The sequence below is a fragment of the Penaeus vannamei genome, chromosome 8 (genome assembly GCF_042767895.1).
Source record: "Penaeus vannamei isolate JL-2024 chromosome 8, ASM4276789v1, whole genome shotgun sequence".
Taxonomy (NCBI): Eukaryota; Metazoa; Arthropoda; class Malacostraca; order Decapoda; family Penaeidae; genus Penaeus; species Penaeus vannamei.
The window spans coordinates 10,461,457-10,486,151 of NC_091556.1; the positions used below are offsets into that span (position 1 = coordinate 10,461,457).

The following is a 24,695-nucleotide window of genomic DNA, read 5'->3' on the forward strand; positions in this document are numbered from 1 at the left end:
AGGTCTATTAACCCTTTGGATCTAGTTGCATCACTGAGTTGAAAACCTGAGCAATGGGTTACATAAGTGGCCAATATCCCAGGCATGTGGCACATAGGCCGGGTGTGCGCGAACACCCATGAGCGGTGCCATATTCTCTGCTTCCCCTTTGCAAAGTTTTTTCATGTAAACTTTTTTAGCTTTATTGCCATTTTCCAATGTCCATATTTGTCTTTTGATTTGCTTTATCCAGATGGTAATTACTTATTTTCCTTGCATAGACTCCATATCATCTAGGTAGAAAATAACTCAGTGCAAGAAAAAGGAAAAAGTAGGAAAAAGAAAAAAAGAGGAACATTTGGTTATTTGTGTCACATATCTCATTTTTTGGTAATTTTTAATTTTACGTAATACAACCTGCATCACCGGTCATAGCAGCCAGGAATACAGTGCACAGTATGGAAATGGCATCTTCCCTGGAGCTAGCGCTCTTCCAGTCACTGCTTAAACACATTACATTCCATATTAGTTTATTAACCCATTAACAGCGGTATATTTTGAAGACGAAAATAAAAGATTCTGAGCGGCCCGCTGCTGCATCGGAGCGCGAGCCCCGATACAGCATCACACTGGCGGGACGTCCAGCAATGTCTATTTTTTCGGGTGACTCATATGTGGGACACCAGTCGTTAGTGGGTTAATGGGAATAATGCTAAAGCCCCCTTATATGCACCAAATGAGTCAAATTACATTCCAAGAGCTTTGTGTTTCATGGCAAGTCTTTTCCGTCACCCTGGCCTTCGCTCATGACACCAGTTCGTGTCACCTGGGTCGCGGCCAATTTGCTGGTTGACGTCACCCACCCTTTGACTCAAGTTTTTCTGTGATGTGACCACAACGTCATCCAGGTCCTATGGGTTAATTGTTTCCTTAGTGACTAAACATTTGTGAAGCCATTTACTTGCAAACAAAATTTAAAAAGAAAACTACAGTACATCTAACCAGTCCCCGTAAGTTAAGACGAATGTCAAACTCTTGGCCTGCAAGCCATATGTACCTTTTCAGGATAATCGTAAATAACTCACATGGTGACAAGATCAGCCCATGAAATTATAATCCTCATGAAAGAAATTAACCCCTTCGATCAAGATGATGTGACCATCACGTTGTGAAAAAATTTGGCCTCAGGGGTGGGTGAAGTGAACATGCCACACAAGATAAAATGGCTGGGTGATGCAAACTTGGCATTGTGAGTGAAGGCCAGGGTCATGTAAAAGATTTACCATGAGTGCACAAACCTCTTGGAGGGTAATTAAACTCCTTTGGAGTTTAGAAAGGGGCTTTCGCATTATTCCCATAAATAAACTGGTGTGGAATGGGAGCTATGACTGGAAGAACACTGGCTCTAAGGAGGATGCCATTTCCATGCTCTGCATACTATTCCTTACCACTGTGAAAAGCAGAACATGTCTAATCACAGAAAATTGAATATAATGGAAAAAAATAGAAATAAAATAATAATAATAATAATAATAATAATTACACAAATAACAATATGTTGCACATTTTCATGTAATTTACTACCTAGAGGGATGATATGGAGTCTGTGCAGAGAAAATTGTCTATTACTATCTCTGGATAAGAATGGCAAAAAAGCTAAAAATGCTTATGCATAAACAGAAAATAATATTGAAAAAGGGAGGCACAGAGTCTTGTCACCACACACGAGTGTTCAAGTGCACTCAACCTACAAGCTATGCATCCGGCAGCTTACGTAAAGCTAATGCCCGTATTTTGGTCCATGTTATTGCAACTGGATCCAAGGGATTATTATACCATGAAGATACTAAAAATTCATAAACAACATTTTTCTTGCTATTGCTAGTAATATCCCTATCATAAAGGTATGACACATATCATAGCAGTCGTTTTAAACAAAAAATAAAATTTTCCATAAGAGAAAACCACTTGCGATGCAGTTAGTGCTAAGCAAAGTAAAAGATGCTTGCTGCATGGTACTTCTTGATTGTATTTTTTTTTGCGAATTTTGTTACACAAAGATGGCTTCAAATGTGTTCCGTCATCAACATACCAATTATTAGGCTTTGATTACTGCACCTGATTTCCCTCGTCCTTGAATTTGTGGGATTTATTTCTTTTCTAATGTGATTAATGTTGATACTGTTATCATTATTAACATTATGATATCAATATGTTCATTAAATTTTTCTAATACTAAAAAGTAGAAGATAATCTGTTTAAAGATCAAGGAAATGGGTAAAAAGGTTTGATAGGTCGGACTAAAATGTGACTTCCTGGTGGAGCTGTATACATGTAAACAAATATAATCATTGAAAATACAGTGGAGATGGCATGAATACTAAACCATCCACAACCATTGGGTTAAGAATCAAAATGAAATAGCAAAATTAATTGCAGCTAATTCATATGCATGTACACTTAATCACCATTAGTGACATCTTTAAAATTTAATAAGTAAATAAGCTTCACATACAGGTACATAACATCAGACAGTTTTCTATAACTTCATCATGAAGAGCCATATACATACCTTTGTTGGCCTTCATGATGGTAGCCAAAATGAAAATTATACCCCAAAGGGCTTTCAGTCCGACACTCCTTGGTTAAGATATAAATATACCATTACTCACCTGTGAAGAATGTATGAATAGTAGTGTCCTCCACTTGCTTGACCACTGTGGACCACAATGCCTGTCAACTTGTACTTGCTACATATTACTGTCTTCATATCTTCTGGGTCGTAGTCTATGAGTTCTCCATTTCTAGCGAGTCCAGCAACTGCAAAATGACAATAAAAAACTTTATGCAAGTTGAAATCACAAAAACACACATCATCACCACCTCTATATGTGCTCAATGGATTGAGAAACCTGAGTGTTGATCAAGCGTTCTGCAGTTGAAGCCTCTCTGATGCCACAAGTGATTAGGATCCCAATCATTCCTAGTACAAGAGAGGAGGTAGCAAACTACAGAAGTTGGAGGTTTGACATGTGCCCACCTTATTTCTTGTTATTCATATAACATATTGAAAAAATGCCCACTAAGAAAATAGTACAAAGAGACAATTCACTTACCTGTATATGGGTCCATATCTAACTCACGTGGAAACTCAAAGTAATCATTGAATTTGATTGAACATTCTCTTTCCCAGTCATAATCAAATCTTTTCAGCTGAATTGCTAAAATTGGGGGTAGTTTCTTTAAACATATCCGTTTTACAGTATCAACCTGGAAAAAATATATACATCTTTGGTTTTTCAAAATTACAATTAAGCTCTATCACTAAATATAGTAACAAAATAATCATCTATCTGTCTACATGACATTAACATCACAAAAAGAAATCAAACTCACCTTTTTGTCACATTTTTCACATAGGTAGGCATTGTCCCCCTCTAAAAGGTCTCCTTTAACATACTGTTCAAGCGAGTCATATAGGTTGCTGTAGTTTCGGATGTCTATGCTGATGACCGTAAAGGTTTCCTCACGTGAATATCTGCAGATATGTTTGAGAGGAAGCTTTTAAACTTCAATGTATGTTATGTAACCAACCATCAAAGAAATGATTTGGTAAGAATTTAAACCCTAAAAACTGCATTCTAGCAACAACTATCAGGCCATTTTCAAAGTAAGCAGTTTTTATCAGTGCAATTGTAGAACTCAAATGTACTCATCTAGAAATTTAAGTCTTAAGTACTTGCACAAACAATGTAGGACACACCTGCCAGATGCATAAATCAATGTGATTTCCATTAAATTTGCTGTTTTACATGAAAGGGCTATTATTTGTGAATATGTAATTGGCACTCACCCACTATAATTTTCATATTACTTAGACAAGTTAAATTTGGAAATCTTAGACATGTAATCATTGCTCCAATCAAAGCCAAAATCATGGTTCTCCTATCACATTTACAGTAATAGTGGTAACCCTGGTATACAGTAGCATTATATCATGAAGATATCTGTGTATAAGTACAAATACAATATATAGCTAGCTTCAAATAACCTTTGATGTTTAAAGGCAATTTATGTGAAGGCGACATACATAAAATATCCATAACATTTATATTCAGCTATCCTCTGACAGCTCTTACTCGTGTCTGATCGAGGTGCATGGGTTAGATAGTTGTTACAGGGTGTTGCCAACAACGATCATGAAAACAAATTTCTATGTGGATTTGCAGTTCAACATAGCTAAAGAATCAGGAAGTTTGCACTATGAATTGGAAATCTTATAGTGAAGCTATTAAAAGTTTTTTTTTTTCTTTTTCTTTTTATCTCATTAAAATATTGCTTAAGATGGGAATGTTTTCCCAACCTGGAAATAATGTTGCCTTTTTGTCTGTAAACTCTATAACACAGATTTTCTTTTCATTGTTGAGAGATATATCTGCAGTTTGAATATCCCAAAACTTATCAAAGCACAAACTGATGAATTTTCACATACATCTTTGGCATGATAATGTCACATCATATTTTGTTATTCTTAGAGATCTTGATTAATCTTAAATACGGGATTAACTTTTATAGCGTGTACAAAGGGAAGGAGATGGAAGTCATAAGAATTCTTATTCCATACATAATACTTTCTTTTACAGAGACTAGTCCAGCGATAGCAGACAGAATGGAGGGGTTTGGGGGTATAAATTATATAAAATAGATTGCTTCCTCATACTTCCCATAGCTTAATGGCAGAAGAAAGAAAGAAAGGAAGAAAGAGGAAAGGCAAATAGGACACCAGTTTGTGAGGAGCTTGGCTTTGCTGTGGCCACTCATGTTAATGTCATTTTTAGGAAAAGCAATCACTGTGGGCAACCAGAATTTTGGGATTAAGAAACTTACCATACACTTCATTATAAGTAAATTATCTACTTGTTACACTTAAACCATTATAACACACATTCAAATAGGAAACCATACATTACCTATGTGGACAAGTTTTACAAATCTTCTGATCTGAATATGATCCTCCTAAAATCTTGTTCATTATTTGTTCATGTCCTAATGCCTTTAGAGCCTCATTCAAGCTCTCGACTAAAATATTGTAAAATTCACAAGCATCATGTTGTTCACGTAAATTTACAGGTTCCCCTTGCAATCTGTAAACAGTAAAACAACAAAAATGAAACTAAAAAATACATAACCATATTAATGTATATTTCTCTGTTATATCAAGTTCAAATACTGCAATGCTTTTCCTTTTCATTTTGATCTCAAAGATAAGCACTAAAACTTACTTAAAATGTTTCCAAAGTCCTCTGGGAACATAATATTGGAGCTTGGAACAAGCCAGATGTGCAAAGATGGCTTGTACTTGTTTTAGTATACCAATATGGTACTCCTTCCTGCTCTCTTCATTGGAACTACTACTCATGGCATCATCTTCATTACCATCAAGGTTGGTCTATAAAAATGAAGAATTTAATTAATGTTTCAGGTTACAATTTGTATAAAACATTTTTCCCCCTAGCTAAATAAACAAACAAATGAATAAAAAGTTTCATAAAATATCTATTGGAAGAAAAACAACTCACCTCTTGTTCCATTCTTTCCTCACCACTGAAGTCTTCCTCTGGATCTGTTGCTGCGCCTTCCACTGCTAGGACCCCATGTCTGGCAAGTAATGAAGTTCATTATTACATTGCAAAATAAACACTATAAAATATACAAAGAACTACATTGATATGATGCATAAGAGAGAATCAAGATACTGCTCCATACCAGATTTGATAGTTTACCTTATTTGTCGGATCATGTATAACTGTTGGAGGACAGAATTCATATAACATGTGGCCCCAGCATTCTTTAACCCCACAAAACCTTTCATAGGTCGTGGGCCTACAGGAGGAAGATATTCCCATTCCCCAATACTCTCATCGCAGTCTGAAAGGAAAAGATTTCACTTCAAAACCAGGAAAAGATGTATTTGAATTAAATGTAGTCCAACAAAAATGGACAAAAATCAATATCTATATTTCTACTCGACTATATCCCTGCTATTTTCAAGTCAGTTCATGATTCTTACATAGTTTTCTAAATTACTTTTAAAAATCAACATTATAGAATACACTTATATCAACGTGTTTGGATTATGTCCATTACATGATAAAAAATCCATGTCTGAAACATACATTATTAATCCCTTATGTACTATTCCCCACACAAGGTTTGTTGCATCTTGTGGTCAGTCCAATTTGCCATGCATTTTTTTTTTCTTTTTTTTTTCTATGAGATGTATAGAGTGCATCATATCTACTATTGTTATGGGAGTTTATTGTAGCCACACCCAATATTATCCCCATACCCCCATTCCATTTCATGGAGTCCCTCTCTCTGAACCAGTCTTGTAATTGTTGCCTCTTTCTTTTAAGTGGAGCATACTGATTGGGAAGTAGCGATTCTGGTACTGTGTGGCATGAACCGTACCCATGTTGACAAATGTAGAAAAGGTATGAATGAGACTGGATATCTTCACAGTACAAGAGATGTATTTGACCAGTTTCAATTACATCTTCATCAGAAATAAGTAGTATATATGCTGCAATTAAAATTATTTCTGCTATAGTATTTGCTTCCTCCTAACTCTAGATTTTATCAATACATAATTATGCCTCTGGTATATCATTGGTCACTAATACCAAAAGATGTTACTGGAAAGTTTATTATCAAGACTGTGGTGTCAAGGCAGCTAGCATTTTTTTTCTTGAAATTTTCAATTGACATGAAATGACACTCATAGAATCCATGCCTATCCTTGATGTGTTGCTCATTCAGAAGTTTGCTATAGATACCATGGTCCTTTCCAGGACAATGGTTTTCTTTGGGGGGACACTGTATAGTGTAACCCCCCTTTCCCAACTAGACACTGAATGCTCCTATTCAGGTATTCCTGGCCATATGTGACTAGTGTGATCATTGCTCAAGGTAAATAATGATTTATTCTCCTAACCCTTTCAGTGCACACTCTCATTTCAACAGAACATTTTTCTAGTTTCTTTTTTACATAAGCTACCTGTGCTTGGGAGGAAAAGTTAGAAAACCTAATTACAGTAACTAACCTATGAAAGAGTACATCAAAATATGGCAAGTTTTGGAAATTGCACATTATCTTTATCCAACTGTTGACCAAATGTAGATAGAAGACTTAATCCATTGGATTTGGATGCTTCACTGTCATTACATGGCCCAAAATAGGACATGAAGTTTATGTGATGGCTATGTGGCTTGTAGGCCAGGTGCAAAGAAACACTTGTGCAGTGACAAGACTTCATGCCTCCCCTTGGCAATATCATTTTCTCTTTTTAAGCATATGAGCATAATGAGGAACACTGCTTTCTACAGTATATCACAGGGAGAGCCAAAGATATCTAAAACATCATGCAAAGTCCAACTAATGCTTATGTCCAGATCCCTTCCACTCATACAAAAGAGCCTTACATGTAACTCTATGGTGTCATAAAATCCTGTCGTTAAAGGAGCTACAAATAAGCATTTCACATTTACTTCATATCACATAGGTTTATATTTACCTGAATAATACATATTGGTGAGCATTTCTGCCAGCAGTCTGAGGTTGGGGACACAGCCAGTACATAAAGTGACTAGGAGTTCATATGCTGCTATCACAGTCGGTTGAGTTGAGCACACTGGTATGGCCTGGAACAAATTTATTCATGTTTTATCTTTTAACCCATTACTGCGGGTATATTTTGAAGCCGAAAATAAAAGATTCCGGGCGGCTATAAAATCGGCAGGCAGTGCAGGCAGAGTCCGGGCTGGCCAGGACTCTGCCTGCACACCAGCCATGGCCCGCTGCTGCGTCGGGGCGCGAGCCCCGATACAGCATCTCACTGGCGGGAGGCCTGGCAATGCTGATTTTTTTGGGTGTCTCATATGTGGGACACCTGTCGTTAATGGGTTAACATCAAACTTTATATGGCGCATCAAAATTCCTAAAATACAATTCAATTAGACATGGGCAACTGAAGGACAAATTGAACAGATTATAGACCTAAAACAATATCATCTCTTCAATGTGTAATGGCATGACTTATTACTATTTGCTGCTTTTGTTTTCATTTAAGAAAAAAATACGAGACATACCTGCTCAGCAGGCATCTCTGCGGCATGCTCTAATTGAAGGTACACCTTAGAAAATGGGAATATAAAGTCTTCTACAAGTTCCTGGAAAGCAAAATACATTTCTATTAATAAACTGTTACTCCTTAAACTGATTCAGTTACACATCCATCCATCCATAAATGTTTTTCACTGGAAAGACATCCACTGAGTAGAAAAAATATTTCAAAACAACTTGCAATAATACACATACACCCTTATATATAGAAATGTACTTACCCTAATGAGAAAAATTCCTTTGGAAGGATCACCACCAATTTCATATTTCTTCTCAGGAGGGAGGAAGGCTACAAGCTCCCTTGTTACACAGAGATGGCCTTCCAACAAAGTTTCATCTACTGGGGGCTCTGGTCCACCTTGGGCCATCTGAGCTACACTGGCTCTGACATTCTTCAACCACTCCACCTCCGTGGTAAGTAGGCGGTCAACGCCTGTTACAGTCACACTTGATACACACGCCCAGTTTAGCAATCCACACAACAGCTAGAAAATAAAAATGAAAAATAATATAAAATGCTGAAAACAACATTAATAATGATAAGAGTATATACCAGAGTGCGAGAGGGAGGGGGGGGGGGGGGGGGGGGAAGGGAGAGAGAAGGGAGTGAGAGATTAGGGGGGGGTGATGGAGGGAGGAAGGGAGGGAGAAAGAAGGGAGGGTTGGAAGGAGAGGGAGGGAATGGTGGCAGGAGAGGGAAGGAGGGAGGGAGAGGGAGAGAGGGGGGGAGGTTTGACAGAGGGGGGGGGAGGTTTGACAGAGGGGGGGAGAGAGGGAGAGAGGGAGAGAGGGAAGGAGAGAGGGAGAGAGGGAGAGAGGGAAGGAGAGAGGGAGAGAGGGAGAGAGAGAGAGAGTTGGGATACCTGACCTTATCTATTTACACCATTTCTTTAATTCCTTTTGGGAGTGTTTTATTTCCATAATCATTATAATAAATTGTAAAATTAATATGACATTTATTATTGATAGTAAATAAAAAATAACAATAATGATGATAATAATAATAATGATAACAATAATAACAATACTTTAAAAATAATAATACTGATAATCTAAAGAATGAGTTCAACAGCTGAGGTTGGGTAAGCTAGTAATTGACTATTTGTTGACTAAGCAATTGTGGATCCTACATGAAACAGTAAAATCATATCATAGAGAACAGTGAATATTCTTGGAACTGAGTTAATCTTTTAAAATATTCATCAATGGTGATGGTGTGGCGCTATTTAGGATGCACTGATAAAGACGGCAAGGCAAACTAGAAATCAAAATATGAACTGCTTCCTTGTTTTTGGTGTGAAGGGCAGTTACTTCTTTGTTCAGTTTCATTTAATGTTTGATACGATGTTTGTCCAACCATATCTTATAACGGGGAATAAAAAAATAAAAAAATAAAAAAGCATGGGAAAGCTTTGATTTTTGCCTTGGGCAAAGCCAAAATGTCCATAAAGGACATTTATTGGTGAATGGGGGGAGCAAGTCACCTGTATACAGCCTTGATGAGAATGCAAAGATTATATCGTAAGATGAAGGTTCCCCATTTTTGTTCTATCGAGAATTCTTTTATGGTTCTCACTTTTTAATGTACATATAATTGAAAATAATGGTACCAATCCAGGCAAACAAGGAAATCAAGAAGGTTGTTAGTCTGAGTCCCCCAACAAGTGCATTAAGTTATTCTCATAGCACCATGACTGAAAAGATGGAAAAATATTTGTTTTATTGGCTAAAGATCAGAAGCACCACAATATTTCAATGAAAATTACTACAACAATGCATAAAGCCAAAATGCTTTAAGGAGGAGAAAATTAAAGAGAATAAAATGAAGATCTAACTGTAAAGTAACTTGCCAAGCTTTTCTACTACGTGGATGTAGCACTTGACATCATCAACAGGGAACATTCTTAAATTGCATGAGATTTCATAGAATGTTTTCCCTTTTTTGTAAAGCCACCTGTACTCCCCTCCTCCACCAAGCTTTTCTCTTGGTATATATATATTTCTTGTATTATTGTGCGTTAAATTCTACACAACTATGATTTACCTAGGGGCTTTATATTTTACTAAATTCAATCATTTTCATTGATTTTGAAGTCTGGGCAGGGGGGTAGGGAACAGAAAATTTCTTTCTTTTTTCTTCTTAACAAAATGATGTTATTTCTCTTTATGGTATGGACTCAGGAATAAAACTATCATTTTGACACACTTCATGAAAAATTACATGAGAGGATAAAGCTGGCAGATGTCTCTCTCACATTAGATAAAAAGCATTACTATTATTCCAGAATTAAGTGTAGAGCTGTATAGAGACCAACTGATATTAAGTCTGGATGAAGAAGCTAGATTCATAAACATTATATAAACAATCCATTCATAAATACATATTGTAAGTTACACTATATACCCACATATCTAGGCAAAGAGGAATCTTGGTACAAACCTGAAAATATTCTTTCGAGTACTCGCTATTGAGGCCATTGAGAACATTGAACAGCATGACAATAAAGACGACGAGGGTGTGGGGTGAGTTCGAGCATTTGGTAGCCATAAGCAAGAGCTGCTCCACTGCACATTGCCGTATGCTTCGCTCGCCGCCTACTAACACCAACCCCATCACAAGTTTGTGGAACTGGGTGTCCTTGGTCAAGGTTTCAAGAGCAGGGGGATAAAGGGCTAGAACTACTGACAGTGTTTCCAGACCCTCACGGCACACTGAAAATAAGAAGATAAGATAAAGGATTAATTCAAAATAAACTATCAATAGCTACTTTTCTCATCTCAAAGAGAGAGATTCATGTAATACCTTTAAAAGGATACTACAATTGAAAGGCAATTACATATATTACACATGAGCCTTTCCATTCATCCAACATTTTACACAATCCAATCCTTTATCATACTTTTTTATTATCTGAAATCAATGTAAAACAAGAATCACCAATCTTTCCATACCACAAAGATCCTCTGGATCCGGAGGTTTTGTTGGCGGTCTCTCTGCTGCCTTTTCAATTTCATCAAGAGATGAAGTGATGAGATGGCCCTGACCAGCTGCTGATGCCCAGGTAATTTTGAGGATAGCTCTGACCACACTCATGTCAGGGACCACACCAGTTACCTGTCCAAAACAGTTTTATGATATCACACTGAACATGTCATTTTCAGTTTAATAATATATATAAAAGCCCTGATAATATCTGTACTGAATATAAGCACAATTACTTGATAACATGATTTCTGTAGGACATTAGCTACTTATATACATAAACCCAATATAATACAAACACAGAAATAGGGAAAAAAAACTGTTAGAATCAGGTTGAAAATCTTAAAGAAGAATCTCTTTACACTGTATCACCTATCAAAATACAACCAACCCAAAATTTCCTACTCCATCTTTATATGATGCTAATTGCACACCTAAAACTAAAATTGCTTATGGAAAAAAGCAAATTAGCCAATGAAATGAACCATCAGCAATTTCCTTTATATATGCAAATCAATATATACATTTCTAACAAAACTACCTAACTTTAGCCTTCAATTTAATGAAATGAAATAAGGCAACAGTATAATAAAGTCTTACTCTGCAACAAAGATCAAACAAACACAGTGGATCCAGATTCTTAGATGCTATTACATGGCCCAAAATATGAGCATTAGGCTTACTTGATCAGCCACCATGACTGGTGTGCAGCTTATAGACTAGGTGCAAACAAATACTCTTTTGTGGTGAAAGGACTATGCCTCTCCTTTGCAATGCATTTTTTATGCATAAGTGTACTTATTTCTATTTTTTTTTTGTCATGTCTACACATGTCATTTCATTTGCTTTATCCAGATAATAGACTCTTCCTTGTGCAGACTCCAAATCATCCTTCTTGGTAGCCCGTAACTTGGTGCAAGAATAATAACAATAAATAACATTTTGCTAATGACTTTTTCATTGTTGTTGTAATATTCACTTTTCTGTAACAACTGTGCTGCCTGTTAAGGCAGCTAGGAATAGGATCCCAACCATGAAAATAGTGTCCTCACTGGCGCCAGCACTTTCAGTCATGGCTCACGGATATTATATTTTTCAATCATTTACCCATGGAAATAATCCAAAAGTCCCTTACTAAAAAGGAGTCTAATCAGAATTTTTTGCACTCATGATGAGTCATTCTCACCATCCCAGCCTTCAGCTGAAATGCCCATGACAACAATTTCACATGACCTTGGCCCACAGCCAGATTTTCCTATGAGAGAATGTTCACCTTACCCAACCCTCAAGCCAAATTTTTTTTCATGACGTGATGGTCACATCATCCGGATCATAGGTGTTAATAGTGATGGCCAGTCCCATCTTCCTTATGCCAAACATATTCTTTATCATCATTTAACCCACTGTATCCTGGTGAAGTAGGGAAGTGGAAACGAAAGTGACTCATCATGGAGAGAGAAAGAAAAAAAGAAAAAAGAAAGAAAAAAAAAAAAAAGACAAAAGAAAGAAAGAAAGAAAGAAAAAAAAAAAGGCTTTGGTGAAATTGCTACGGCTGTTGCGTGATGCGGATGTCTCATCATGAGAGAGTCAGCGCTCAAGGCAGCCTAATATCCTGATTTTGGTCCACATGTGCCACACAAGGTACCCAAATCCAAAAGGATGATAACCCTAATTATAAGATAAATTGAATCTAGTAAGTAGCTTTGATGGAAATGCAGTGACGACTTAGCTACTGACAGGCCAATGCTGCTATTATGTCTTGTACAAATTCAATTACCATTTCCTCCAATATGATAGATTTTTTGGATGAACTTTGTGTTATAGTAAGTCCAGAGATGTGCTAGAAAAGGCTAAGATGCTACAGATCAAGTTTCAAGTGGAATCCAATCAATCTCAACCAGAAAATTTGGATGCTACTACAATTGACATAGAAACTAATGACACTGGCAGACAAAATGAGTAAATGCAAGAAAGCGAGTGAGTGAGTGAATGAGAGCGAGAAAATGTTGTAGAAAGCAATGATAACATATCATATAAATAGTAATTTGCTGAAGCAAAGAGCAAGGGAACATTCTAGGGAGATGGAGTACCTATGTCCATGTTATTAAAGTTTCCAAAATTTTTCTCAATATTTGAATTAATCATGTGATGGTATTGGAAAGAGATACTCTTTCGACTAAACAATCTATTTAAATCTATCAACCCAATAGGAAAAATCTTTGCTCTACCCATCATCTTTACATATTTAACCCTACTTTCTTATGAACTCCTTTACCCTACCAATCTTTCAAATTCATTACAATCTCTCAGAAAGCTAAAGAAAAATGAAAAGAAACTGAAGTTGTAAGCAAAAATTAAATACTCTATAGCATGCATGCTATTCACTAAATAATATGTTACCAATTTTAAAGTTAACTCACAAATCTAGAGAAAACCAAATATTCTAAAATTTTGTGTATTATGCTAATTAAGATGTTTAACTGAAAAACAGACTAAAGAGAGAGATATCTAAGAGCAGAGAATTACCTGGGTTATAGATCCCAAATAATAATTTATCTTCTGAGAATAAAGTAACTAGGCATTAATCACAATGAAATTTAATCTTAATGCAGCAACTATTTTGTTAACCCAATGATACCAGGAAGGCAAAATACATGCCATTTCTGGTGTTTCTGTTGGTTTATCAATACACACAGCTCAAGTGCTTAATCACCAAGGAATCAATTGCATCTGTCTATGCTTTCCACTGATTTTGGGAAAGATTTTTTTTTTAATTGCCATTAGTATTGTTCATACCATTATAATTATAATCATCAATATTACTAGCTTTATATATATACAAAATCTCCAAAAACCTAAGATAAGGGCAAATTAGGTAAGGTCAGGTAAGTACAAAAATGAGCTCCTTGATGGCTGGGTACAAAATAGGCAATTCTGATTGACTGAATAATCTTCATAAGTATTGAAGGTCTTTCTTTTCCACTAGCTTTAAGTAACATTCAATAAATACTTCACTATTTCAATTCATGATACTACTATAGAGTAAAGCTCGCTTCATATTTGTTTATCTAAAAGTACATGAGGACAGGTTCCCATCCCCCACCCAAAAGCATGCTTTCTATGGCTAGTATTCATTAATACAATCGGAGCTTCATCACATGAGCGCAAATCCTAAAAGCACTTTAGTACTATAAATACCATTAATTAAGTAAATCATCAAGTCTGAGGCACTTTCCCAAATTGCCTCTTCATTTAAAAAATATGCTAATTAATTGTTCAATCAACTTACTTTGGTAATTAGTGGAAAAAGATGAAAATTAAACAAAGTCTGAGGTTAGTTAATACACTCATCACACATACAATATTCCCTGTGATCTTACAAAGTGCGCCCAGAGACATGATGTGATAGTGACCTGGTCGTGAAGCGATTGCGCCAGACGCGATGCCACATTCCGCACCATGCAGTCTGAGGCTGGGTTGGGGATGTGATGCAGTGCTTCTTGGAGCACTAAAGCTTGTGTGTGCGTGGATGCTGCCAAACCTCCACCACCTGTTGTGGGGAAATGTTGAACAAAATGTACCTAATCATGAACTGAATTACAAATTGATTTGGCATGAATTATATACAGAATTTGACAAAAATCTACAAAGGCAATATCTAATAAGTTTCTATTACATATAGGCAGCTAATAACTCAAGAAATGAATGAATAAATAAATAAATAAAACAGAAAATATATACATATAAAAAAAAATTACCTGATGGAGAGGATCCCTCTGAGCCACCATTACTCCCTGTTGTGGCTGTACCACTTGAAGTCACGGCTCCAGCTACAACACCAACAATGGCATACCCTACAGTCACAAATGCCAACTTTGCCAGCTTCAACACCACTAAGAAGGCCGATCTGATGATGGAAACAGAAATAAATAAAGACATAACCATATGAATATAGAAACAAACAGTGAATATGAGAATGTAGGCAAGCTCCAGTGGATACATTGTTGATACATACATCTTTTCATTGCAAAAATTTTCTCTGCATGTTTCTATTTTTTAATAATCAATTTACGAGCTAACTAAACATTTACTTCCAGAAAATCAATCTTACCTTTTGGTGGGCATATCTGTGTTTGAAAGGAAGTTGTTTTTGGACAGCATATCAATGATTAGCTTAACTCCTCCACTTTTCATGAAATTGTACTGGAATTCATGTGCCTTTTCTGACATAGGGTTATGTGCAGGCATGAGGAGAGAATATAATACCTGCAGGAGGAGAGGATAAAAGTTTAATGTATATAACCTTATTTAGCAAAGTAACTTACAGGCCAAAAAATTAGAAATTTTAGAAAGAAAAAAATAAGAGTAACTGTTTTTAGTTATTCTACTGTAAGCAAACTTGCACTATAGTGGTTGGTGGACTGACTGAATGCAACAATACTATATTTCATACAATTATAAGCATTAACCTTCCTATCAATAAGCTATCATCACCTTGTTAACTGCGATTAATTCTTAATCAACCTGTCAAATACATTTCCACTTCAGTTAAGAAAACTGAATATATGGTATTTCTATATATCTTCTATTATCATATATATCCTATTCATAGAAATCTTATAGTCAAGTTCTTACCTGCAAGTTATAGAGGACTTGTGATGGGGATGGTGAAAAGACAATGCTCTCTAAAGAAGGAGACATGTTCTGGTCTCCAATCTTTGCATGCTCCATACACAGAGTTCGTAAATTGTTAACTGTAAAATGAAAGAGCAATCTTTAGAAGTCTGTATTTTTTCAATGATTACCTAAATGAAATACGAATATAACAATTGTTCTTACCAACAAAATCTTCTAACCCACCTGTATACTGGTCTGCTGGCATTATTTCAAGAAGAGCACGTGCACTATCTCTCAATTGTGGTAGTTGTAAAGTGCAGCCCAAGTCTGCTAATTGCAGGAGGAATTGTGTATACTTTGCTTGGCCTGACATTATCTGTAGAATAGAGAAACATACATACACAAATATACAATAACTTTTGGGACATTGGGGCTGTTCACATGAAGGAGAATTTTGAATGTAATTACTTTAGTTTAAAAGCAAAACTCTTCTTCCTATAAATAAAGAACCTATAACATTAACAAACAGTATATCAAATACTATAAACTGCACATATCAAAATCCATTTTTCCAAATACAAACATTACTTTTAGTATATCAATAGTTCATCATCATAATCATAAGGTTAGCAACTACATCAGCAACAATAATGAGAGTTGGAGCAAAGGAAAAAGAATGGAGCTTACAACACCAGGAAGACAATTTTCTGCATCAACATTCGGTCCCTCATAAGGGTGTTGTGGGGAACCTGTTGAAGAATCTGAGGAACTGTCTGGAGATGATGGCATGTTACTTCCCACTTGGACTAGCTTGGCTGTCAATACCTGGAGAGAGTGAGGGGGGGAAAATAAAAGGTGCAGCTTTCATTAAACAATCTTTACTACATTGTATAACCCTGATAGATCTTGAAGAAAACAAGTTGTTCAATATATAAGCTAAGCTTAAAAGTTATTGAGCAATGAATTCAAATAAAAACCTTTTTTCAGTTTTTCTATCAATAATGATATATATACATGCAAAATAATGGGATTGATATATCCACCCAAATAACGCATAATAACCATTTTATCTCTGAGAGGCATGTGTGCTATAATCTTCTTGTCATCGACTGGATCTATGGGGTCAGTATTCAAGTAGAGTTCCACTTTTACATTTGGAGCTGTTGACTTCAGACGGTGCAAAACCTAGAAGATGATAAACAGTTATGTCAAAGGGTGGCTGAAATCTTATGCTAGTCACTCAAATATTCCTACACAAATATTTCACCAAAAAAATCTATAAAACAATTCTTTCCAAAAAGGAATACATATAGATTCATAAAAAGTACAAATCCATTTTACCTGTCTTCTGATTGCTCCCATAGTATCATTGGTATGAGTCCAAACATCTAGTTCATCTGGTTGCCGACCCTGCACAGGGAACCGCACCAAGAGCGACAAATGCTTGCCCCTTGACGATCTACAGAAAAAATTGCTTTTAATTCAATACTCAATCACTATTAAACATGAACTCTTAAAAAGTAAAATATAATAAGAATACTTCAAACTTTAACTGTCATCATATTTTCATGGAATTGGGTTTTTCCATTCACACACACACACACAGACAAAAAAAAAAAATCATATTCTATAGAAATTTGCTAACCTTCCAAGTGGCAAAATGGAACGATCATCCCCAAAATCGCCATCACATTCTGACACGTATTCATATAAAACTTTAAGGACACGACACATTCTTGTAGTCTCTTGCCTAATTCTGTTAACCGAGTCTTTATCCCGATCTAACACTGATACAGTGTCATACATTGCCTGCAAAGTGGGGAGGACATAAATAAATGAAAGAAATAAAAATTTAATCAATATATCTTTTAAATACCAGTTTACAATGAAAAATATATGCTGTCAAAGTACATATTTGTTACTACAGCATAACAGTCTCACCTTTAGCCGGGACATACAACTAGACAGAAAGTCATCGTGAATAATGACTTGATTTGCTTGGAGTCTTGGTCCTAGATTAGTGAATGTCTCTCGCAGAAGTTCAATGGCACGGCTAGCAATATCTTCAGTTCCACAGAGTACAACCTGTAGTCAGAGATAATACTGTCATGATACCAAATGTATGCAAAAGATAACTACAACTCTATACGACCTCCAATGCAGAAAAACACTACATTTTCTGTAACTAAATAAACTCCCCTTAAGTCTCTACATCTTGTAAATGTAGAATAACAATAAATACAAAATTCATCAGCAAAATACTCACCCTCCAAACATAGTCAACACCAATTAGATCAACATCATCCATGAGGTATACACGTTTCTTCAAAACCAGCTTGCCCTCTTTTGAATTTACAGCCTTGAAAAATCTATCAAAGCACCTGTAGATAAAACAAGTATATATGGTATCAACTCTGATAAGCTGGAAAATATATTATTTTATTTTTCTGAGAAAGATAAGAGAAAATAGAGAGAAAAATAATTCTCCCATTTATTGTATTACATATACATCTTATAACATTAATATTACAGTAAACAGGATCATAACAATTCTCCAAATCTATTGCAAATTTTCCTTTTTAATTTTAATAACCAACTTATTAGTAAGCTATGCAAAAAGGCTACTTACTTCATGCCATTTTCAGTCAATAACGAGGGATCCAGAAGCAATATATTGTTTTCAAAGAAATCTTTATTAATCTCTGGATCAAGGTCTGGTTCATCACCCATTAACTTTGAAAACCACTTAAAACACGATTCTCTGTCAACAGTGAAGACAGCATTTTCTGCCAAGCAGTTCCATATCTGTTTGGCCTGAGGTGCACACAGCCATAACTGACCATCCTTGGAAAAGAAATCAATGAATCAATAATAGGAAAATATTCATAAATATAAAGTCAAAATTGAAGTTCATAAATGTAAATAATAATTGATTATAGCACCTGCACAAAAACATTGCAACTGTTAACCCATTGATACTAATAACATGCATTGGCCACTGTAGTTTGTTTTGTCTATTTTATTTACACATAGATGACAATAAAAAGATAACAATTTCTCTGAATCTTTTAAATTCTTTATACTACTGTTGTTCTGGCTGCTCTCTACCCTAAACCAGATTCAGGAATTCTCCCATGTAGCTAATATAATATCTTTTAACCCTAAACACTTAGAAAAAAAAAACCTTTTGTACTTTTAATGCTTATTACTAACCTTTAACAGAAACCTGAGAAAATTTAGCCGCTCCTGAACTTGACAAATGTGGTTGTATCGGCCATCTGGAATTATTTCTGCTGGATTCAGGTCCGGATTTTCTGCAATAATAAAGAATCATAGTAACTTAGACCTTAATGACAGAAAGACATCCTATAGAGAATAGATGACAACATGTACTTATTACTGAGGAAAAGAAAAAGTGCAGTCCCCATCCACCAACAATCAAATCACATGACTGACATCCTAATGAACTCACCCTTTGCAGCTAGTCTAATGTTCTTCATATAAGTTGTGAGATTATCTGCCACAAGGACCACTAGTGAGTGCTGATTCTGTAGCTTGGATATAACATCATGACGGTAGCTGACGTGTGGAGTTGGGCGCTGGTGTTGTGAGAAGTTAGGTGGAGCCTCACTGTATGAACAACATATCTCTCGTATCTGTTTCAGTGCTGGGAGGACCCACTTATCATGCTTGAGTTCCTCCACACATCTGTCAAGCCAGTGCTTTTTCTGGGTGTCTCGATCCTTGAAAGGAATGGATAAATAAATATATGGCTATTAACAAATAAAATATACTAAGGTGCTGAATATTCAAATCATAATTAATTTTCATTTATAAAGGTGTCATATTATCTTTTTCAAGTAATTAGTGTATATGAAACTGGTACAGATCTAAATTTCATAAATATTTCATACATATTAAAGAACACTCATCAATCACAAGCTGAGGGTTTCTGACCATCTGAATTTCAAAATATCTACAAAGTTTAAACATTATAGTTTTTTACATACCTGTGAGCATGAGTAATCTAAAATCTTAACATGAGCATTGAGAGCCTGGTCCATTATTTCTGTTGGAACATCATCTGAATGTGCTAAGGACCACAGCAATGTTAATACCTGAAATCATAAAGGAGGGAAAATAAATAATAGATAAATTTATATATACATATAAAAAATATATATATAAGTAGGAAATAAAGCATTCAATAAGCATTATACTATGTACAAGTTTTAGATATATTGTCAGCATTTACCCAATTCAGTTAGACATATAAACATGTAAACACCAAGTTGAATATGTAACCATGTATGTTTTCATCTAGATATGCTAATATACATCTATGTATAAATATACAAATATAATTAAAATTTAATAGATAAAATCAAATGTCCTTTGAAATCAAAATTATGCAATTTCACATTACAATACCAATGAAATTTGAGAAAGACACTAAAACTACCTTGTGAGCCATGACACCATCCTTGTCATCTTCTGCTAGTCTTCGGATTAATTCTAAGAGTTTCTCACGTTGTTTTTTACTAGCTTGACTCCAGCTTGTCTGTAGATAACAAAGAAAACAAGTATAAATAAAAGTAAGAAATGTTCCTTTCTGTCCTTTCAGATTTCAAAAATATAGAAAGAAAAATTACAAATAGTAAAATTAATAAGGAAAGAACAATGTAGATGTAATATACGCCACACTTGCCTGGAAGCATCCAAAAAGGTGATCAAGTTGTTCTGGGGAAAAATCCCATGCAAGCTTGGCCAAGAGATCGTGCACATTTTTCACAATGGCCTCATGTTTCCCATGCTGCGCTGCCCAGATATCATCTAGATCCTCTAGAGTCAAAGCCTAAAAGAAAATAAATGTCTTGTCAATTTGCCTTCTCATAAAATCTAATAATTCAAATTTCTTTAGATCTGCTAATGTGGCATAGAATCAAAAGACATGGTTAAAATATCTGAAAATCTAGTAAGTAAATTAATTAGCCCTGTATATATATATATATATATATATATATATATATATATATATATATATATATATATATATATATATATATATATATATATATATATACATACACATATATATATATATATATATATATATATATATATATATTTTCCTTGAATTCATTTATCAATTATTCACTTCTTTACCTACAAATAGACTATTGGTCAAAATATGTTGTAATGGTTCTGTACCTTACAATTTTGAAAATATATCCGACTCTCTTAATAATTTGACAAACCTTAATTTGCTAACAGCTTTGGAAAAAAAGAAAGAAAGAAAGAAAGAAAGAAAGAAAGAAAGAAAGAAAAGAAAACTAATCACTTTGGAAGAATCATTGTGTGGTTGGATACTTACCTTCTCCTTAATGATAAAGCGAATGATCTTCTCTAGCTTCTCTACATACTGAGGCTGATGGAGTGAATCACGCAATACGATCTGTAGGACACGATTTTCCTTGATCCATTCCTGAAATAGAGGAATTAAAAATTCATTACTTGCATATTTCCATACCATGCAAACAAAACTATCAATACATAGAATCCCCTAATCAGGCAATAAAGAAACTACATTCCAACGTGAAACTCACTGCCATGCGCTCTGCTGTCAGCCATTCCTCTTCCTCAAAAGGTCCATGACGGTGGGAGTAATAGGACACATTGGTAATCACTTTGTTTACTTCATTTAGAGCATTCATCTTCCCATTAAAGGATGATATTTGCAATAACCTGTAATAAAAATGATGATCAATCAATCTATCATAGAAAGAAAACAAATAAATTTACATGATGGCCCTGCAAACTAATCAGTTACTTTTTTGTTATCAATGCCATAATAGAAATGGCAATACCTCAAGAAATCTTTATAGTTACAAATCAACTGAAGACCACAAAAAATGATAAAAGATATTGGTCCTTCCACTACTTTTGAAGATACTTGACTATGGCCAATTATATCTCAATTTCATAAAAATATTTCACACTGCAGAGCATTTGTGAGTATGCTTACCTGAGTATCATTTTCAACCTAAATATTTCCAAGTTCTTGGCCGTCTCCTCCTGACTGGGCACACGGGACACCAGGCACTTAATGGCTTTGATAATTGCTGACAGTGCATCGTTCTTGGCCTCATTCTTGGCTTCTTTCTTCAATTCATCATCAGTGAGGTTTTCTAAGAAGGCTGGGACTACCTCCTAATAAAAAAAAAAGATGGAAGCATGATCAATTACTAAAAGTCTTTCATCTTCTATATCTGTAATACATTTCCATAAAATATAACAGGTGCCAATTATTCAACGGATTTTATGAGAGAAAAGGGGGCTTGAGAGAGATGGTTGTTTGATGTAAAGGTAACAATGTATCTATCTATATATATATCAGCCTCTTCTTAAGTAAAGAAAAATTAGGAAAGTCAGAGCCAAACAAACAACCAGGAATAACTGAAAATAGTTGTCATGAATTGGTTTATCTTGAAAAAGCTTTACAAGGATAATTTTAGAAAGAAATATATCATGATACTTACTACAATAGACATGAAATATTTTTCTATAGTAGGTATTGTGAGCATCTCATAGCATTGGCCAAATGGTCGGAGGAGAGCACAAATCACTGGAACTGATAGATTCTTGCCAGATTGGAATCTTTCTAGGAGAATCTGGAAGCCTCCATGTTTGCCAAAGAGGTTGATAAGATCTACCAGCCAACCCCTAGGATTCCTAGGGTCAGGAGGCCGAGCAAATAGCTCAGAGTCTGGAATCTGGGACCCCTGAGGTACTGTCTCCGAGGGGCGGGTTCCATTGAAGGTGTGGAACCTGGAAGAACGATTGCATAAAGAAAAGGAAACAAGCAAACCAACCAATGATTACAAAAAAAAAAAAAAAAAACTTTGCAAATGTACAAAATCAATGCAAACATAATTTAGTCAACCAAAAATTCACACTGATAAGCCAAGCTTCTTTCTCAGAATTATGGTTTCTTCACTTACTTGGAATTAGGATTGAGCACCATTGCAAGTAGATCAAGTAAGGGAAACCAGTCTTGGTGCAGTTTCACTACCACTAGTTCAATTAATTTTTCACAGTTCTTGAGAATACACCTCTGCAGAGACAAACATGGCAATTAACATAAACTTGATGAGAGTGAAATTCAAGTAAAATATATATATATATTATATATATTATATATATTATATATATATATATATATATATATATATAATATATATAATATATATAATATATATAATACATATAATATATATAATATATATATATATATAACATATATATAATATATATATAATATATATAATATATATATAATATATATATAATATATATATAATATATATATAAAATATATATAAAATATATATAATATATACATAATATATATATAATGTATATAAATGTATATAAATGTATATATAATATGTATATAATATATATATAATATATATATATATATATATATATATATATATATATATATATATATTTATATAAAACAATGCCCCCCCCCAAAAAAAAAATACATACATATAACAACATCAACAATAATAATGATATAATACTTACATGAATTTCAAATTTCCAACTATTAACTGCTTCATCCGTAAGAATTTTAGTGAATGAGATAGTAAGACCCTCACGGAAGAACCTCTGGCATGCTTCACTTCTTGTGTCCAAACCTAATAAAAATTTATTATACACTGTAATAACATCTTTAACCTCACACAAATCAATTCAAATCAAGAAATGACTAAGATGGGTTGGTTTACAACTTCTCTCTCAGTTAATTCTTAAACAAACTTACAGGAAGGAAAACAAAACAAAAATCTGGGTTTAATACCAATACTAAATTCTATATATACTTTTGCAATTAATTTCTTTTTCCCATACAAGATATTTTTTCAAAACACCAATGATACTTACCACGGGTGCACAAATCAATGGAGGCATCCAAGAGCAGCTCCAACTCGCACTTTGGCAAGACTGGTACAACCCATCTTTGCCGATGGATCATCTCATCTAGCCGAGCCAATGCAGCCAGTGGAAAGTCTGGTTCACCTGCTCCCATCTCCTCCCCTTCCCCCTCACCCAGCACTTCTCCATCCCCTCCCTGTAAATTATGGGCATTGCTTTTAATGTCAAACTATTTCAGAAAACAAATTATGTTGATCCAGACTATGATTATAATTCTCTAGATTATTTAATTCTCACGTCATTCACATAGCATACAGTGTGAATAATCAGCTATATTTTTAAAGCCTCATTATAACTCACTTGCTATTCCTGACTGATACACTGAAAACATCATGAATCCACAATCATTTGTATGAAAGTTTCACTCTCAACTAAGCATAAAAATATAAAACATATTCATACCTGAGGTGGGGTATTTGGTGGGCCCTCCTGTGGGTCCTGATTGGCTATCATTGCGATGGTCATAGCGCTGTCGTGCGGCACCGGCGCGGCCCTTTTCCCTCACCCAGTGGCGCGACCAGATGCCACAGTCCTAACCATACATCCACTCTGTCCTATGAGGAACAAAAAATATCAATTAATAATGTACCAATTGTTAATTCTATATGTCCCAAATGAGAATGAATAGCTATTCCTATGCTATTAAAGCACTCAAATAATTTTGGAAGATACATCAAAATCATTACTTTGAAAAATGTTATTACCTAGGAAATGCTTAATGCATGCAATGAACTAAGTTTATAGAATTACTGTTAACTTAAAATGTAACATAAAATTTAAGGTCAATACCTTTTTCATTAATTTGAAAAAAAATACAAAACTATTCCTATAAATTTTTAACAAAGGTAGAATAAATGTATCAATTTCCACTTTTCATAAATACATATCTTTTTTTAAAAGATACAAAATCATTATTTTTAAGTTTTTTATTAG

The 24,695-nt window shown here is 34.8% G+C and overlaps 1 protein-coding gene across 4 annotated transcripts in view; it reads right to left on the reverse strand.

Annotated features, from left to right (window-relative positions):
- Nucleotides 1-24,317, reverse strand: part of faf (ubiquitin carboxyl-terminal hydrolase-like faf) — a 58,302-nt gene extending 33,985 nt beyond the window's left edge. For 3 of the 4 annotated variants that reach the window (XM_070124312.1, XM_070124310.1, XM_070124311.1), the window contains exons 1-37: nt 24,165-24,317; nt 23,712-23,898; nt 23,355-23,467; nt 22,763-22,875; nt 22,301-22,589; nt 21,787-21,971; nt 21,368-21,506; nt 21,136-21,246; nt 20,470-20,616; nt 20,224-20,322; nt 19,772-19,879; nt 19,234-19,504; nt 18,975-19,075; nt 18,391-18,605; nt 18,028-18,142; nt 17,703-17,846; nt 17,407-17,570; nt 17,103-17,220; nt 16,824-16,946; nt 16,449-16,586; nt 16,005-16,137; nt 15,780-15,898; nt 15,256-15,410; nt 14,903-15,051; nt 14,525-14,694; nt 11,114-11,276; nt 10,602-10,873; nt 8,383-8,646; nt 8,128-8,208; nt 7,554-7,680; nt 5,763-5,907; nt 5,559-5,637; nt 5,262-5,428; nt 4,950-5,123; nt 3,376-3,517; nt 3,096-3,249; nt 2,652-2,799 (exon numbers count right to left, since the gene is read on the reverse strand). In XM_070124312.1, coding sequence (XP_069980413.1) covers nt 2,652-2,799; nt 3,096-3,249; nt 3,376-3,517; nt 4,950-5,123; nt 5,262-5,428; nt 5,559-5,637; nt 5,763-5,907; nt 7,554-7,680; nt 8,128-8,208; nt 8,383-8,646; nt 10,602-10,873; nt 11,114-11,276; nt 14,525-14,694; nt 14,903-15,051; nt 15,256-15,410; nt 15,780-15,898; nt 16,005-16,137; nt 16,449-16,586; nt 16,824-16,946; nt 17,103-17,220; nt 17,407-17,570; nt 17,703-17,846; nt 18,028-18,142; nt 18,391-18,605; nt 18,975-19,075; nt 19,234-19,504; nt 19,772-19,879; nt 20,224-20,322; nt 20,470-20,616; nt 21,136-21,246; nt 21,368-21,506; nt 21,787-21,971; nt 22,301-22,589; nt 22,763-22,875; nt 23,355-23,467; nt 23,712-23,898; nt 24,165-24,227 — 5,585 coding nt within the window. In that variant the 5' untranslated portion in view covers nt 24,228-24,317. The remainder of the gene's footprint in view (nt 1-2,651; nt 2,800-3,095; nt 3,250-3,375; nt 3,518-4,949; nt 5,124-5,261; nt 5,429-5,558; nt 5,638-5,762; nt 5,908-7,553; nt 7,681-8,127; nt 8,209-8,382; nt 8,647-10,601; nt 10,874-11,113; nt 11,277-14,524; nt 14,695-14,902; nt 15,052-15,255; nt 15,411-15,779; nt 15,899-16,004; nt 16,138-16,448; nt 16,587-16,823; nt 16,947-17,102; nt 17,221-17,406; nt 17,571-17,702; nt 17,847-18,027; nt 18,143-18,390; nt 18,606-18,974; nt 19,076-19,233; nt 19,505-19,771; nt 19,880-20,223; nt 20,323-20,469; nt 20,617-21,135; nt 21,247-21,367; nt 21,507-21,786; nt 21,972-22,300; nt 22,590-22,762; nt 22,876-23,354; nt 23,468-23,711; nt 23,899-24,164) is intronic. The other variant, XM_070124314.1, reaches the window with a different exon arrangement.
- Between the last annotated feature and the right edge of the window lie 378 nt (nt 24,318-24,695).